Source organism: Plecotus auritus (genome assembly GCF_963455305.1).
Source record: "Plecotus auritus genome assembly, chromosome: 12".
NCBI classification, from domain to species: domain Eukaryota; kingdom Metazoa; phylum Chordata; class Mammalia; order Chiroptera; family Vespertilionidae; genus Plecotus; species Plecotus auritus.
The window spans coordinates 10,811,792-10,830,156 of record NC_137778.1 but is presented as its reverse complement, the minus strand read 5'-3'; the positions used below and the strand labels follow the sequence as shown (position 1 = coordinate 10,830,156).

Here is an 18,365-nt window from a genome sequence, read left to right as displayed (position 1 = left end):
GTGCCCATCGGGACTGAAATTTACCACTAAGGCCAAATCACACATGAAGGTAGCCTGGCAGGTCTCTAGTCTAAAAATCTAGCTGATAAAATTAGAGTTGCCATCTTAGATAGGTTTCTAATGAAAAAAATCATAAAACTTAAGAGAAGATTGTCTCTTGTTATCGATTCAGTAAATATGGACTAGGTCTCTACACTGGTAAACAAGCTTGTAAGTGCATCCCAAATTGAAGCTATGGTGAGGGAGGAGGAGAGTAGGGCCAAAATGACTTTGAGTGATTAGAATGACTTCTGTCTGGTTGGGGATCACATGGTCCTTTTCCATTCATTCATTCATTCATTCATTCATTCATTTATTTATTATTGATTTCAGAGAGGAAGGAAGAGAGATGGAGAGATAGAAACATCAATGATGAGAGAGAATCATTGGTTGGCTGCCTCCTGCACATCCCCTACTGGGGGGATTGAGCCCACAACCCAGGTATGTGCCCCTGGTTGGAATCAAACCTGGGACCCTTTAGTCTGCAGGCTGATGCTCTATCCACTGAGCCAAACTGGCCAGGGCGGTCCTTTTCCTTTTAGAATTGTTCTTTTCTCTCAGACTTTCCCAGTGGTCAGTATATAATGTCCCTTCTACAATTTAATTTTTCCTTCCCGTATTCATTCCCTCAAGGTTGATGTCTCAGGGGGGTTGGGTGTCTTAGGACCTTCTCCAGACCTTATAAATACACACACTCTTTATTGTTTGCATTTTCCTTTGCCTTTTCTTTCCACCAAAGTGAGAAGATTTCAACAACTAAAATAACTGGGGGCAAAGGAGCAAATAAGCCTTATTTTAATTTAGAGCTTAGCCCAAATTGGCTACAGCAATCTATGTAGTTTGTCTACAATGCAGCTCAGTTTTCACAGAGAATGCACAAGGGTCTTGGGCCAAATGAGTAATTAAAAAGTGGTTTTGCCTGGCCTTATTCTCTTCTGACCTGTGCTTCCCTCCAAAAACTGTAGATGGCATAACTTTGCTAGTTAAGGTCCATAGGTATTTGCTTTCAATTTCTATGCTTTGAATATTTTTCTTCCAATGATAGTTATAATTAGAACTACCGCCCACCATCTTCTCTTTTCACCAACTCTCTAGCAACAAGAGTCATCAGACTCTTACACGTTAACACATCTTAAAATCATTTATAACTGATTTTGCATTTAATTGTGTCAAGTGCACAAATTAGCGTGATGCTGTAATTAGAAGATTTTGGAAGTTCTGTTTTAGATATTTCTGGAGCCATTTGGGATGTGGCATAGTATGTACTAACCTGGATGTCCACAGCGAGGGGCTGGGCTGCTCCAGATCCCGTTCCCTCGACTGTCTTTTGTGCAGCGGATGGTGCTCTCCCCAATGAGACTGAAGGTGGTCTCTCTGTCTGGTCGGGGATCACATGTGTAAGTTACTTCTTTTCCAAAAGAAAAGATTTCCAGAGGTTTTCCTGTGTGTCTTCCGTTAGGAATATCTGGAGGATTTGGACATACGATTTCTGGAAAGAACGCAAGAGCTGTTAGTTTCATTGAGGAGTTTTCACTAGAGGTAGTCTACAGTCATAGGATGCTGTGGTTGGTGCCAAGTAGAAAACACCAATGACAGTGTATCTTTGCTGTTGGCCTTTGATGAGATGGGCTAAATGAAATAAGATCTCGATCTCATTTTTCATGGAAAAAGTACAAAAGAAATTTGCTTATCTTGAATCTTCCTGATAGTTAAGTCTTCTGGATAATAGAAATGTAACACCCTTGAATTAAGTAGCAAAACTTTTAAAGAAGAATAACAACCCTTTAGAGGATAACTCATTCAACTACTTAATAAACATTACTGGAGCACATACTCTGTGTCAGTCACTCATTGGAGCCCGGGAGTATAGTGATGAAGAGCACAGATAAAGTCACTGTCCTCCAAGGAAGATATTTTCGAGAAATATTTTTACAATGTATTCCACGTGTACTAATCACCTTAAAGATGTGAAACTTTTCCTTGATAACTTATTGATACTGGCCATCAGTCTTGATTATGACAGTGTGCTGACACAATGAGTTGAAGCCTCTGCGGTCATTGTAAAAATTCTAAGCAACTCAGATTGCTTTGTTTTCTAAAATGTATGGATCTGTTTATGACTTAATTTTCTTCTTTACTTTCTGTCAGGCTTCAACTTGTTACCTCTTTCTAGTGTCTGCTTGTCTGTATAAAACAGTCCCGTCCTCACTTCTAATTGGCGTTTCTAACTAGGCTTGGTGTTTTGAGGAAGCTACGTCAATAGTAAGAGTCATGAAAATAAGAAAGATGTCCAATCAATAACTGAGCTCTCATGCATGCCAGTAGGACAGCCACTTATCATTCCCATCAAGAAACATTGGATAGCAGATAACAGTATGTAAGCTATTTTTTCATAAGTTTTACTATAAAAAGCACACTTTGAGTAGATTTCTAATAACATAAACACTGTAGTAAAATGTGATTGTTTAATATATATAATAATAATCTTTAAGTTCAAGAGATAAAGCAAAATCTTTTCTTAATTGGGCAAAATATAATTGGGTAGAACAGGAGAACTTGGTATTGACCCTACATATAAGAGACTCTTTTATTTTTAAATAATCACCTGAGGATATGTTTTTATTGATGAGAGAGAGAGAGAGAGAGAGAGAGAGAGAGAGAGAGAGAGAGAGATTGAGAGAGAGAAAGATTGAGAGAGAGAACAAGAAAGAGAGAAACATCAATGTGTGAGAGAAATATCAATTGATTGCCTCCTATACACACCTTGACCAGGATGGAACCTGAAACCTAGATATGTACCTTGACTGGGAATCCAACCTGCAACTTTTTGGTGTACAGGACAATGCTCCAACCAACGGAGTGGCAGGAGACTCATGTTTTAATCAGCTTATTACTTCTGAATCTTTCAACATAATTTATTTAAGTGCATGTTTTGAGAGTTTAAGGCATCTTAAACTGCTTACCCCATGTTATGTTGCTCCCAACTTCTCCCTCATTCTTTCACTGCTCTGATCTATCACTTCCATAACATTTATTTGTTTATTGTTTTTCCTGACCATCTCTTCAGTGGCGTATAAATAACATGGGGACAGGGCATTAACTTATCTTTTTCACTGCTATAACTCTAGAGCTTAGGAAAATACCAAGCACATAGTATGTGCTCAATAAATAGTTGTTCGAATGAATGCATGTTTCATATTTACATATTAGCCAGTAGATAGAAAAAATGTAGAGTGATTACATCCTGATATTAGAAAAAGAAAGGAAAAGAAAGAATTAGGAAAGGAAGGAAAGAAGAAAGGAAGAAAATTGTCAAAGCTTCACATTATTTAATCTCTCCTGATCTAGAGGCAAACTACTGCAGGATATATCACCTAGAGCAGTGGTCGGCAAACTCATTAGTCAACAGAGCCAAATATCAACAGTACAATGATTGAAAATTCTTTTGAGAGTCAAATTTTTTAAACTTAAACTTCTTCTAACGCCACTTCTTCAAAATAGACTCGCCCAGGCCGTGGTATTTTGTGGAAAAGCCACACTCAAGGGGCCAAAGAGCCGCATATGGTTTGTGAGCCACAGTTTGCCGACCATGGACCTAGAGAGAAGAATTCAAAATAACAAAGACAGAGAAAATGGTTCCCAAAACAGATGATGTACAATAACATGCATCACAACAAATTGATTATAAATAAACACTATTTTTAAAAGCAACTATACCTCAATAATTCAGATTAGAAAATAGAAAAACCATATTGGGGTTGCCATATGTCAAAATACTAAATACGTTAAGGGAGGAACTGTCCTAAAGGTGTTATTCCTTCTACTCACGTTCACACACAGGGACACTGCTATTCCAGAGGATCTCCATTCCAACCAAGACACAATGGCTAGCAGAGCTGCCTTGTAGATGGAATCTAAAGAAGAAAATGGTAGTGCATAGGTGAGCTGTTTGCAAGAATCTGAGGCCCTGCCAAAAACCTTAGCATCCGAAACCAACAGGTGGCAGAAGTTTGGAGGCCATATGGATCTGGACAAATCACAGCCTCCAGTTAGGGAGGACAGTTAGTTGGCCACATAACACATAGTGCCAGGCTGAACTGAAGAAGGCAGTGATAGCGTAGCAGCCTTGATCCGGGACCCAGATTCTGAGAAGTGAATCTCTAGCTGATCATCCCATGATAAACCTGATAAATGTACTCGTCATATGGGAAACCCAGTCTTCTAATGCAACAGACTCCTAATTCTCCTAATCCTGATACTGGAACAGCGAGTAAAACAGTTCCCAGTTTGGATGGAAAAAGCAGAGAGTAACTGGAAAGAGCACAAAGATTGTCCTTTTGTCTCTATGGCTGTGATGGCTGTGAAGAAGGCACGTTGGGCTATTGAGTAAGTTTGAGTACTCTAGGGCCGTGGTCGGCAAACTGCGGCTCGTGAGCCACATCCGGCTCTTTGGCCCCTTGAGTGTGGCTCTTCCACAAAATACCGCGACCTGGGCGAGTCTGTTTTGAAGAAGTGGCATTAGAAGTTTAAGTTTTAAAAATTTGGCTCTCAAAAGAAATTTCACTCATTGTACTGTTGATATTTGGCTCTGTTGACTAATGAGTTTGCCGACCACTGCTTTTGGGGAAGGGAAAGGAGGTCAGAAATGACTTTTGTATGTCACCATCCAGAATGGTCAATGCATGTAGGACCCCGATGGCTCCTAAGTCTTAGTGGGTGCTGTCATTGGGTGCCTGCCAGGATTCTTTGAAACAGTCTGAGGTCAGGTGCTTCTTTGCTCACACTTGATCCTTCCCAGGCAGAGAAGGAAGAGCAAGCATCAGGCTCACATGAACAATGTCGTTACCTAAAACATTCACCAGCCACCGTGATCCCATTTCAGAGCCCCAAGCACATTACTAACCAGAAGATATGTGATTAGATTAAAATACCCACTCTTATGCTTTTACTCTTATGACAAATTTTCCTTTTGATGGTTAAAAAATGACTTAAATAATTCTTAAATCATCTTAATTATTTTTAATAAGCTTCTTGTTACATATCACACTTTCCTTGGGACTCTCCAAATTACTCTTCTTTTTCTCTGCTTGGAAATATTATTTTATTCAATTTATGCATCACATATATATTCATAACCTGTCATTGTATTTGTCTTTTACCTGCCATTTCATATATGTCCCAATCTTTCCTTCATATCTCATGCTATTTTTTTTATCTGTTCCTTACTCTTACTTTTCTTACTTCCAAGATGTAATCCCTGGAATTAATTTTTTTAGCCACACCAAACCTTCTCTTTTTTAATTAACTTTTAACTCCAGTTTTAGTGTCCAGGGGGCCTGGCAAGCTCACACTCACCCCTCATCACAAACGAAGGACACTCTTGCTCCAAGCTCGAAGTTAAGTGGAAAGAGCACACGGCCATTAGGAAGTTGGTCGTGGAAGGCAGCACATGATTTCACTAAAGAAAATAAATGAGGAGTGAGACTGCCATGTGAGGTGCAAAGACATTCATCTGCCAAAAGGATGAGAGTGAGTGTAGGCACCTGCGCACGTGGGGGCGGCTGGGCTCCAGTCTCCCTGGGGCGTACAGCGCAGAGAGGCAGCCCCTCTGAGGCCATAGCCGGGCTCACAGCTGTAGAGCACTTCCTGCCCAGGGGGAAAGCTGTCCTTGTCGCTGGGGGTGTGCCTGCCATGCAGGATTTCTGGAGGCCGCCGACAAACTGGGGGGAGAACAGGCACAACGTCCCTGTCAGTTATGGGGGAATATTCTTTGCTAAATCTTAACTCAGCCAAGGAGTCAGAAACTCCTAAGTAGAGGGGTTCTGGTCTAACAGAGGGCCTGACACACGAGCATTCTATTCGTGGCACGTGATTTGGACGGTTTCTTCAACCTCTGAAAGACCAAGCTAACTTCACAGTCAGATGGGTCAGAGAATAGCCCTCTTTCCAAGGAGGACTGTAAAGGGTCGATGAGATGCTGCACAGAGAGTACTCATTACACAGCTGACCAGAAGGCTCACATCCTTTTTCTCTCTGACTGAGAGCTGGTGCTTTGCCCTGAGAACTGCTCAATAGGAGCACCCCAAATGTCCCCTTCCCTGATGAATGGTGCTCTAGCTTCTCAGGATGAAGCCACACCCACAGGAGTGCGTGCACCCACACCCCTTCCTCCTTTCACGCTTCATGCTTCACCCCTAGAAAATTTACTCACACTGCTCACCACACGTCTCCCTCCCAGAACAAACACTAAACGCGGGGTCCTCCCACAGCTCCCGGCACCTGCAGGCCCCCTCGAAGCCTCGGTCAGACTCACCCGGAGAGCAGCTGGGCAACTGGGGCTCCCATGTGTTTTGGGCCTGGCAGCGCACCCTGGAGGGGCCTTTCATGACAAAGCCAGGCTGACACCTAAAGCTCACGATTTCATTTAAGGAGAACAAGCTCCTGTTCTCAGACTCCCTTATTCCATTCTCAACGTGCGGAGGCGTGCATTTATTAGGTACGATGCACTGAGGGGCGGGGCCGCTCCAGAGGCCCACTTGATCTTTGCTGGTGCAATATATGGACTTCTCGCCCACGAGTTCAAACTTTTCTTTTGTGTTCTCAGTATTGCAGTGATAGCTCACCACTATTCCGTACGGAAAATAGTCTCTGCTGTTGCTAAAGAAATCTCCGTTGGCGATGGTTGGTGGTGGCTTACATTGAATAACTGGAAAAGAGAAAGCCATTGAAATAATAATGAATTGAAATAACTATTGAGAGCAATCCAATGTCACTAAACGGTTACTATTTTTACACTCATTATTTGCTTTTCATCTTTGCTAACATGTAGATTAGGTTTTCCAAAGTTGTAACTTAGGTGGGCATAATAAAAAGCATAATTCTGCTTTTCCTACTTAGATTATTTCCTATGAACATATCCATATAGTAATACAATTCACATTCTTTTCATTACAAATAACTCTTTGATTATATTATATCATAGTTTACACAGTTTTCTCCCTACTCTTTTCCAACTGCCTTCTTAATTTTCATTTTTGTTATGAGACCAGTATAACTTAAAAAAAAAATAAAATCAAAATACCCTTAATAAAAAAAAAGTATAAGGAGAAAAAGCTAAAGGAGTTAATCACCACCAAACCAGTATTACATGAAATGTTGAAGGGTATTCTTTAAGAAGAGGAAGAAGAAGAAGAGGGAAAGGAAAAAAAGATAAAAAATATGAACAATAAAATGGCAACAAATACATATCTATCAACAGTTGAATCTAAAAATCAAAATAAACGAACAAACTAAAACAGCAATCCCATTTACCATTGCACCAAAAAAATTAAGAAACCTAGGAATAAACTTAAAGAGGTAAAAGACCTGTACTCAGAAAACTACAGGACTCTGAAAAAAGAGATAGAGGAAGACATCTGGAAGAACATACCATGTTCATGGATTAGTAGAATCAACATCATTAAAATGTCAATACTACCCAAAGCAATCTACAGATTCAACACACTCCCCATTAAAATACCAATGGCATATTTCACAGACCTAGAATGAACTCTCCAAAAATTCATCTGGAATAAAAAAGGACCCAGAATAGCTGCAGCAATCCTGAGAAAGAAGAACAAAGTAGGAGGGATCGCAATACCAGATATCAAGCTTATTACAAAGCCACTGTTCTCAAAACTGCCTGGTACTGGCACAAGAACAGACATATAGACCAATGGAATAGAATAGAGAACCCAGATATCCACCCAAACCACTATGCTCAATTAATATTTGACAAAAGAGGCAAGAACATACAATGGAGTCAAGACAGTCTCCTCAATAAATGGTGTTGGGAAAATTGGACAGGTACATGCAAAAAAATGAAACTAGACCACCAACTTACACCAACACAAAAATAAACTCAAAATGGATAAAGGACTTAAACATAAAATGGGAAACCATAAAAATACTAGAGGAATCCACAGGCAACAAAATCTCAGACATATGTCAAAGCAATTTCTTCACCAATACAGCTCCTAGGGCAATGGAAACTAAAGAGAAACAAATGGGACTGCATCAAAATAAAAAGCTTTTGCACAGCAAAAGAAACCATTGACAAAACAGCAAGAAAGCCCACTGCATGGGAGAATATATATGCCAATGTTATCACCAATAAGGGTTTAATCTTCAACATTTATAGGGAACTCACACAACTTAACAAAAGGAAGATAAACAATCCAATCAAAAAATGGGCAATGGACCTAAATAGATATTTTCCAAAAGAAGACATAAGGAAGGCCAAGAGACAGATGAAAACAGGCTCAAAGTCACTAATCATCTGAGAGATGCAAATCAAAACAACAATGCGGTACCATCTCACACCTGTCAGAATGGCAATCATCAACAAATCAACAAATGACAAGTGCTGGCAAGAATGTGGAGAAAAAGGAACCCTCGTGCACTGCTGGTGGGAATGCAGACTGGTGCAGCCACTGTGGAGAACAGTATGGAGTTTCCTCAAAAACTAAAATTGGAACTCTCATTTGACCCTGTGATCCCACTTCTAGGAATATATCCCAAGAAACTAGAAACACCAATCAGGAAGGATATATACACCCGTATGTTCATAGCAGCACAATTCACCATAGCTAAGATTTGGAAACAGCCTAAGTGCCCATCAGCAGGTGAGTGGATTAAAAAATTATGGTACATCTACACAATGGAATACTACGCTACAGTAAAAAAGAAGGCATTCTTACTATTTGCATGGATGGAACTGGAGAGCATTATGCTGAGCAAAATAAGCCAGTCAGAGAAAGATAAATATCACATGATCTCACTCATTTATGAAATATAATGAACAACATAAACTAATGAACAAAAACAGATCCAGAGACAGAGAAGCATCAATCAGATTGTCAAACCTCAGAGGGAAGGTAGGGGAGGGTGGGGGTAAGGGGGAGAGATCAACCAAAGGACTTGTATGCATGCATATAAGCCTAACCAATGGACACAGACACCAGGGGTTGAGGGCATGAGTGGCGATGGGGGTGGCGGGGGGGACTGGGGGGATAAGGACACATATGTAATATCTTAATCAATAAAGAATAAAATAAAATAAATAAATGAACAAGGAATCTAATGAGCAAAATAAACTGATGAATAAAATAGAATCAGAGGCATGAGAACATGGAACAGACTGAGGAATCTCAGATGGAAGGGGGGTGAAGGGGAGGGAAGAGATTAAACAAAGATCTTATATGCATTATGCATTACCTATGGACACAGACAATAGGGTGGTGAAAGTCTGGGGTGGGGCAGGAACCGGGTGAAGGGGGTCAATGGAGGAGGATAGGGGGACATCTGTAATACTCTCAATAAAGAAGTTTAAAAAATCAATTTAAAAAAGTATAAGGAGAGACAACACAGATATACAGCAGTAAGAACTAGAATTTGAATATATTTACATATACATGAGAACATTTATGAAACTGTAGACAACTGTATGTTAAACGTTTTGAAAATCTAAATGATATAAATGAAAACATAAATTACCAATAATAATTTAAGAAGACAGAGAAAGCTACAAAGGAGGTGGGCCAGGAGGGAGGCGGGGGGAAGGGGAGAGAGGAAAATATAAGTTTTATTTATCTAGTGGTTTTGTACAGTGTCACCCAGGCTAATTGGAACCAGGTTCCCCAGACTTACTTTGCCTGCCTGGCTCTAGGTTAGGGTTGGAGCTTGAGAAATGGGCCTGAAATTTGAGAGGCAGAAGTGAAGCAACAGCCATTCTCCTCTGAAGGTCATTCTTGGTTGGAGGTGACGAGGGGACAGATGCAGAGGAGCCAGGGGTCCCCGTTTGTTCTTGCTCTCCCTATGTTTGCATCCAGCTCCCTGAAAACGCTGGTCCCGCTCACCTGCACTGATTCCTCCCCACGGTCACATGCGTCCCTGTTAACTGACAGCAGCAGCAGCAGCTGTGAAGAGCCAACAAGAGAGCTCTCTGCATGAGCCCTTCCCAGCTCCATGCCAGCAGCCAGGTGTGCTTAGCTTCCTGAAAGCGCCGACTCCCAGGCACCTGATGAGTGGTGTTTCTCATCTTTTAGAGCCGCTCCTCACACAGCAAGGTCTAATTTCATAACAAATCTCTTATTTCCTAACACTGGTAGTAGTTCTGCTTCCATATTTGGACCAATATTTATCCCAGGGTAACAGAGGTACAAATGCACCCAAAGAAGTGAGATTCTGAATTCAGTGTGATAGTTTGAATGGGGACCATGCCGAGTGAAGTTGAAAGACCAGAACTTTGCTAACATACCTCAGAAGAAGACATCCTAATAATATAGGAGAGGGGCATGAAAACAATATAAATGAACTGAAGCCAAACAAAGTGAAGCCAGGGGCCTGCTCCGTGCTGCCTGACACGGAGATGCAAGCAGACCATGAGGGACCCCGGAACCAAGGACATTCCTGCAAAGACTGATGACTAGCTACTCAGCCATACCTTATCACTTACCTATACCATAAAAGGGAAACAGACCACAAAATATACCTTGTAAAGGTTAATCCCAACTTTCCCCCACTCTGTTTCCCCATCCCAGCAATTTTCCATAGAAACTACAAACAGGTATAAGCTCAACGTCCAGAGATGGCTGGGGCCTCTCTTCCTTCTCTTGTAAGGGGAGTCCACCCCTCTGTCTGGGGAGTGGCTTTTCCTGTGTGTCCTGTCTGCTCAATAAAACCCACTTCTCCACTTTAACCTCTCTCTCTGGCTCAAGTTTTGAATTCCTTCCTGCAAGAAGCCAAGAATCCGCCTGGCATCACAATGGGCTCTGAGAATGCTCAAGGGCATTCATTTTGTAAGACCTGTGCATAGGTTCCTTAACTAAGTCCATCCTGTGGGGGTTGGGGGACGGGTGAAAGAGGGATCTTTCACCCAAGGCTTTGAGAAATATATTCATGTAGGAGTTTCAGCATCTTTGAAGAACTCTGTGATGTAGGCCCTCTATGAAGGCCAGGAATGACAGTGGGAACGGTTGCTATTGAACCAGGTTCCCTAAAATCAAGGAGGATGACAGGACCTCAGAATGGCAGAGGCCGAGTGGCAGCCCTTAATTGCCAGAGGCCACTGAAACAAATCAGAATGATTTATCTGCAGAGACCTTTGTCATCAGTTAATTGATCATGGAGTCTCAAGAAATGAAGTAGATGAAGAGTGAACTAAGGTTTGTATAAGCAGAAAAGATCTAGGTCTGGTGACCGGAAGTCTGACTTGAAATACTGTAAAAGAGTGTGGTTCTTCATCAGCCAATTCCCAGACTTGAGAACCAGTTTACAGACACAGAGGAGCTTGAAGAAATGGGAGTTTGGATCTTCTTGAGGAAGCACCCTGCTACACAGCCAAAAGGTATAGGAAACTCTCCTCCTCCCTGCCCCCCCATCCTCCTCACCCTTCACCAAAGAGGCTTAAAACCAGTTACCGGGGTTGGGATATAAAAATGGTTACAGAATAGAGATAAAGATGAAAATATAGAAATAGGCATAGATGTATGATCTTTTAATAAAATGAGCAATTGCTATACAAACTGTTTTGTCAGCTGATTTTTTTCACATCAGATAGATATAATTAACATCTTTATATGTCATTAAGTGCTTCTCCAATATATTTTTCTCTTATGGCTGAATAGAATTCCAGTGTACAGATATATTTCCTCTAATGGGGCATGGCTATTTTATGTTCCTTAGGAAATCCTATGTAGTCATTTTATCATGTTTCTTTCCTTCTGGTAGATTCTTTCTAAACCATATTTCGAAACATGTAGTACATTTAGGTCACCGGAACAATTTCACTATTATAAAGAATGCAGCAGTGACGAGTTTACAGTGAACTCCTTGCAGAAAGCTCAGTGTGAATTCTAAGAAGTAGGTATTATATATACCCACTTTTGAGGCTTATAGTACACTAGAGGCCTGGTGCATGAAATTTAGCACTGGAGGGGGGCGTCCCTCAGCCTGGCCTGCCTCCTCTCACAGTCCAGGAGCCCTCAGGGGCGGGAGGCGACCTGGCGATCAGGGGAAGGTGACACCCCCATCACACCTCTGCTGCTGCCACTGCCGGCAGCACAAGCCTCAGCCAGCCCTAGTTACCTGAGCCTTGGGAGGCCTTGGGCGGCTGGGCAGCCACCATCCGAGGCTTGCCTGTGCCTCAGGCATCAGCTGGGCAGCTGCCATCCAAGGCTTGCCTGCACCTTGGGCCAGCCCTGGGCGGCTGGTGGGTGGGGGGAGGGGGCTAAGGGGACTGGAGACTCCAGCCTTGCCGCACGCCTGCCACCCTGGTGGGGCTGAGGGGACTGGGCACTGCCATCTTGTGGCTGTGGGTGCCACCATCTTAGAGGGCGTGACAGTCAATTAGCATATTCCCTCCTTATTGGCTGTGGGCACCACCTTTGTGATGGTGTGAGGGTCAATTAGCATATTCCCTCTTTATTAGATAGGATGGTGCCTTTCAAGAGGGTTTGTTGAACTCTCATACATGAGGGTGTTGATGCTTCCACAGCTTCATGAACCTTGGAGAGCATCGCCTTATCATTCTATATTTATTTGTCAAGCAGAATGGTTATTATACTGGGGATGGTAGAACCAACATAATTCCAAATTAACTGAAGTAGAAATACATTTTAGAGGCTTTTATGCCTTTAAGTCCCCAGATTCACAAAAGGCACATCCCAAGATAAGGAAGAACTTAAACAGTTGCCAGGAAACCCACAAGTACTTTGAAGACAGTAGTGCTGTCTTCAACTATCTGAAGGACAGAATGCACAAAAGGAATTCAATTCAAATTTTTATAAATTCAGGTGGAAACTTAGACTCTACTGGTAAAGGTAATAGAAAAGAAGATTTCAACTCACTCTGACAAACAGGTACTTGATTTTCCCAGGCGACAGTATTGCCTACGATGATGCAATAATTAGAAGTTTTACCAATGAGTTGGTATCTAGAGGCAAAGAATAATGAATGTTACATTCTAATGTCCCTGCTTAGATTGTTATTTACAAGAGACCACCATCTTGAAGAATTCAGAACAATTTCCTTCTGTCAAACTATAAATTTCTCAAATTTTATGTCTGTATTGGGACATGTAAATTTTCTCCTTTATACCTTCTAAACTGAATGGAATCTCTCTTCTTTATCAACTTCAGATACATTTTTATGTAAATCTTAGGTAAATAAGATTCATCAAAGTAGAACCAAAGGAAATCCAAGCAGAACAAAAATAGTTGAACACTAATCTCATATTTTAAATATTAAAGGCAGAAATTCTCAATTAGTATGCCCCAAAGTGTTTAAAGTGTGCCATAAAATTTGGAAAATTTAATGACATTTATATTTACTTCAACAGAAGCTCTGTATAGTGATGGAATGCTGGGCTGAGCCATTCACGAGAGTTGGTGTAGCTAGGGCCAAACTTGATACTATTACAAATTGAGACAAATAATATCAAATAATTGTCAAGTGTTATTTGGTATAGTTGGAACAATGCCATCTCTCTATATAAAAGCCTAAGCAACCAGCCGACTGTTCGACCAGTAGCTATGACACACATTGACCACCAGGGGGAAGATGCTCAATGCACAGGCATAGAAACATAGAGCAGACTGATGAATCTCAGAGGGAAGGAGGAAGGCAGGAGGGTGGGAAGAGATTAATCAAAGATCTTACACGCATACTAGAGGCCTGGTGCACAGATTCATGTCCTGGTGGGGTCCCTTGACCTGGCCTGCGGGGATTGAGCCAAAACCGGCTCTCTGACATCTCCTGAGGGGTCCCGGATTGCAAGAGTGAGCAGGCCAGGCCGAGGGACCCCTACTGGTGCACGGATCCATGCACCAGACGAATACATGCACTGGGCCTCTAGTGTGTATATATATACACACACACACACATATATATATGTGTATGTATATATATATATATGTATGTGTATATGTGTGTATACATATGTATACACACACAAACATATATATGTGTGTGTGTGTGTGTGTGTATATATATATATATATATATATATATATATATATATATATATATGGCAATGCAAGCTTTATTCAAACAGCAAAATAAGCCAATCAGAGATAAATGTAAAGTGTGACAGCAGTGGATGTTGCTTAGTTGTTGGGTAGATTCTGTCCTCCTTTTGTGAGTTTTAGTGCCAATGAAAACTCAGCCTTCTGAGCCTTGTAATGCCATTCTGGTTTGCTTTATTCTTCTGGCTCCGCTAAGCTCTGGATGTATCCCTGCTCCTGTGGGAGTGAAGGTGCTCTGCTGGGCTCCCTGATGTCACTAGGTGGGGAATGGGGGATGTCCCACCCTCGAGATGGAGATTAAAATCTCTGTCCTGTTCTCTGGCTTTCTGGTGAGGACGAGCTTCCCCCTTCATGTGTGTTGGTGCCAACAGGAGGAGACATTTATCTAGACCAGGGGTCCTCAAACTTTTTAAACAGGGGGCCAGTTCACTGGACTATAGTTAAAAAAAAAACAACTATGAACAAATTCCTATGCACACTGTGGGCCCTGGACGAGTCGGCTGCTAAGCAGGACAGGCAGCGGCACCCAGCGGGTGGGATAAATGTCCTCGGCGGGCCGCATGTGGCCCGCGGACCGTAGTTTGAGGACCCCTGATCTAGACTGTCTTTCGCTGCTGGGTAGAGGACCAGGAGACATGGGCATGGGAGGTTTCTCTGAGAAAACACCCAGAATAATCTGCTGTGGACATAGCTGTTGGTGGAGTAGGCATGGAGTGGACCTGCTGCCTTCATGGGTGTGGGACGTGGGAAGGATAGCCTCCCTCCATCCCTGGTTTCGGCTTATGCTGCTAACATGTGCAGATTGCACCACCATTGCCACTAAGCATGGGTCTCACCACTATGTCCTGCTGGGCTTCCTCTTTCCCAGTCCTATGACCAGAGAGCTGTTCTTCTCTCTCTCTTCTCTGGTTCTCTCTCTCTCTCTCTCTCTCTCTCTCTCTCTCTCTCTCTCTCTCTCTGCTGTTGCTACTTCCAGCTTATACTCCTTTTCAGCACAGCACCCAGTAAGAGAGAAAGCCCACGGAACTCACAAGTGCTGTCATTCTTTAAGTTCTTTGGTCCTTAGACCATCCACCTCTTTCCAAATTTTGTGTTCCTTGTAATGGTTGCATTTGAACTATTTCCAGGGTATTTAGCTATATGTACAGAGACAGGCAGGGAAAAGTGAGTCTTCCCATCTTGTCCTGAAACTGGAGGCTGTAGTATTAACTCTTTACAAGCTGGTTATAAAAGTTAATAGCTATTCATTGTAGAAAAAAAATGGGAAAGGTACAGAAAAATGATCCCAACGCTATATTACAGAAACTAGCATGGTTCATGGTTTAAAGCAGAGCTTCTCAAGAGTTTCATTTGCATGGAAATCATCCGGGGATCTTGTGGAAATGGATTCTGACTCAGTGGGTATGATAATTCTGCATTTGTGACAAGCCCCCAGGAGATGCGGACCTTGCTGGTCTGTGAACGATGTTGGGGTGGCGAGAGCTCAGAGTAAATTCCCTCAGTCTTTCCTAGAAAGAGATATACACGGAACATGTATATCAACTGTCAGGTAGAGGTGGTGGAACTGGACTGGGCCCTGTAAGTCACAGCTGTGTGAGTCCTCCTTTACCCCAGATTTCTGTGTGTCCTGGCTTACTGCCCCCAGTTCTCTCTGCTTCTGCCTCCGGGGTCCGCCCCTGCTGCCTCAGGGCTCTGCACTCCAGTTTATCCAGCAGCAAAGCCCTGCCCTTTTATATGTCTGTCTCTCCCTCAATCCACTTGCTCAAAGCACTTTTTGTTTATTTGGGGGCATTTTAGGGAGTGTCACCCTGGGGAGTGGGTGCCATTCGGCATTTTATTCTCTTCCTCCCTTGTCTTTCTATTCCTGCTTCTCTGCAGTAACAAGCAACTTCTTCCCTTTGCCTTGCACAGTACAGCCCCTTAGGAGTTTCACCTTCCTAAGATAGTATGTCTATCCTAAGAAGAATTCCAGTTAAAACATTTTTCCATCTTGTAGTGTATGTGTGTATTTATGTATGTATGTCTCTTCGTTTTATATATGTGACTAATAATAATTTCAGTTGGAAATGATATTTAAAAAATTTTAACACACCCGGGTAATAGCCATTAAAAATACAAGTGCCCCTGGGGTGGGGTGGGCTGGAGGAGTCAATGGTGGGGGGTGGGGGGAAGGGGACATATCTAATACTTTCAATAATAAAGAATTATTTTAAAAATTAAAAAATTATATATACCATTTAGTGTTGAGTGTTAGAAAAAAAAAATACTTCTATTCCATTTCTGGTATTTCCTTCTTTCAGATCAAACCAAAAATCTTGGAGTCACCCATACTCCCTTTTTTTAAAAATTTTAACTCAATATCTGGTCCATTCAGAAATTTTGCTGGCTAGATCCCCAGTGCAGGAGGCAGCCGATCAATGGTTCTCTCTCATCATTGATGTTTCTCTCTCTCTCCCCCTCTCCCTTCCTCTCTGAAATCAATAAAAATGTATTTTAAAAAATACATATAGGATTATGCATAGGAGGAGATAAAAAAGAAACTCCAGGGAATGAAAGCCATAATATTCAGAATGGTGCTTACTTCTGGAGAGGTTCTGTTGGTGGAGGAATGAGAATTGGGAAGGGCACAAAGGAGGCTCCAAAGGTACTAGTAATATTTCTTCAGGTGAGTAGTTTATATACTGGAGCTCATTTTATTGTTACCGCTATTTTAATTGTTCACTTACATTATTTTGTATGTATTTTAAGTAAGCAAAAACAAAACAAAACAACAAAAAAGCAAAAACAAAACAAAACAAAACAAAAACAAACAAAGCAAAAGTTAGTATAAGGTGAGGCAGTCTCCCTACTTCTTTCCTACATGGGATGCCTCCGCCAAGGCTGTGCCGAGAATATGTGCACAGCATGATGCTTGCACTGTGAGCACTGCTGGAGAGTTGCTATCGCAATTCAGATCCGCCCATTCCCACACCTGCTCCACCCTCCCAAACAAATCACTCCCGCTTCCCCCTCAATCCACCATCCCCACCTCTTGTTGCTTTGCGGAGAGAATATATTTGTGAGTCAACTAGTGTTTGTTCCATTTGCTTCTTTAGAGAGCTGGTCCTCCCCATCTAATGAAGGCTTCACTTGGTTTTATGTGCATTAATTTGGTGTGCAACAGGCACCTCCCTCCCCACCCCCACCCGCCGTTTTCTAGATTTTTTTTTCTATTTTTGAAATATATGCTTAATCATTTCAAGGGTATTTAAAAGCCTGGATTGAAGCTACCACCTCCACTTAGAAATCCTATTGGTTTGTGTTAACGGATAGGTAGTTTGACTCTCCTCTCTAATGCTATTGTTTAGAAATTGGTGTTACAATTATTGAACCGTCACCCTTCCCCCACCCCCCAAATGCTACTGCAAACTCACCCTTCATTACAAGAATAATTAATAATTGATCCAAACTTGGCTTCTCCAGTTATTTCCATTTTGCCATTTATGGGTTCTGAAGGAGTTTCACATGATTTACCTATGGGAAAGAAGCAGAATTTGGGGACTGGGGTAGAATTCCTTGAACTTCTCTTAGTAAAGACCCAACGGGGCTGTAGCTTACTGAAGAACATTTGTAGTTCTACAGATTGTGCCACATTGGGGAATTTCACAAGACCGGCTCAAAATCAGCCACCTACTAAGCACCACTTTCAAAAAGACCACCCCTCCAGTTCTATCTAATCCTCCTCTCATGCCTTCCAGGAAAATGCAAACTTTGTTACCAAAGTGTTTACTCTGTGATTCAACCAGTGTAAAGGTCTCACAGTCAGGGCTTTAGTTCTTACTTGCACTTTTTTTTTCCTTTCCTGAGTCATTCATCAGTTTCAGTTGTGAAAATGGCAGATGCCTAGTGAATGGAGATTTTCCCCAATCATGCCGTATAATGACAGTTTCTTATGAAATGAACTTTTAATGAAGGTGCCAGGAACTCAAAGCAGTAGGAAGATATGACCTAATAACTCTCCCACCTACTAATTAGGCAAATTTACAAGTCATAGAGGTTTTCATTCCCAAATTTGAACAATTGCGTCAGTTCTTATGGATGTTTCAGTGATACAGAGGAGTTCTCAGTCCAGAGTTACTTACGTGGACAGCTTCCAGGGCTTGACCAGACCGAGTTTCTCAGGCAGGTGATAGAGAAAACTCGCCTCTGGTAACCAGGGCGACATTTATACTGCAAAGATGTTCCAATGGGAAACTCCACCTCATCAGTCAGTCTTGTAAGCAT

The 18,365-nt window shown here is 41.9% G+C and overlaps 2 protein-coding genes across 2 annotated transcripts in view; both read right to left on the bottom strand.

The window, feature by feature from the left end:
* LOC308237247 (complement receptor type 1-like) overlaps positions 1-1,559 on the bottom strand; it is a gene marked incomplete at both ends in the record, with an annotated part of 18,441 nt that extends 16,882 nt beyond the window's left edge. Inside the window, one exon of the mRNA XM_080647801.1 lies at positions 1,310-1,559. Within this exon, the coding sequence (XP_080503927.1) occupies positions 1,310-1,559 (250 nt within the window). The remainder of the gene's footprint in view (positions 1-1,309) is intronic.
* Positions 1,556-18,365, bottom strand: CR1L (complement C3b/C4b receptor 1 like; the record flags this gene model as incomplete). The annotated part of the gene is made up of 8 exons (XM_080647800.1): positions 1,556-1,668; positions 3,868-3,953; positions 5,395-5,497; positions 5,583-5,759; positions 6,353-6,745; positions 12,927-13,012; positions 17,516-17,615; positions 18,224-18,365. The coding sequence occupies 8 exons, from the start codon at positions 18,363-18,365 to the stop codon at positions 1,556-1,558; spliced, it is 1,200 nt and encodes a 399-aa protein (XP_080503926.1).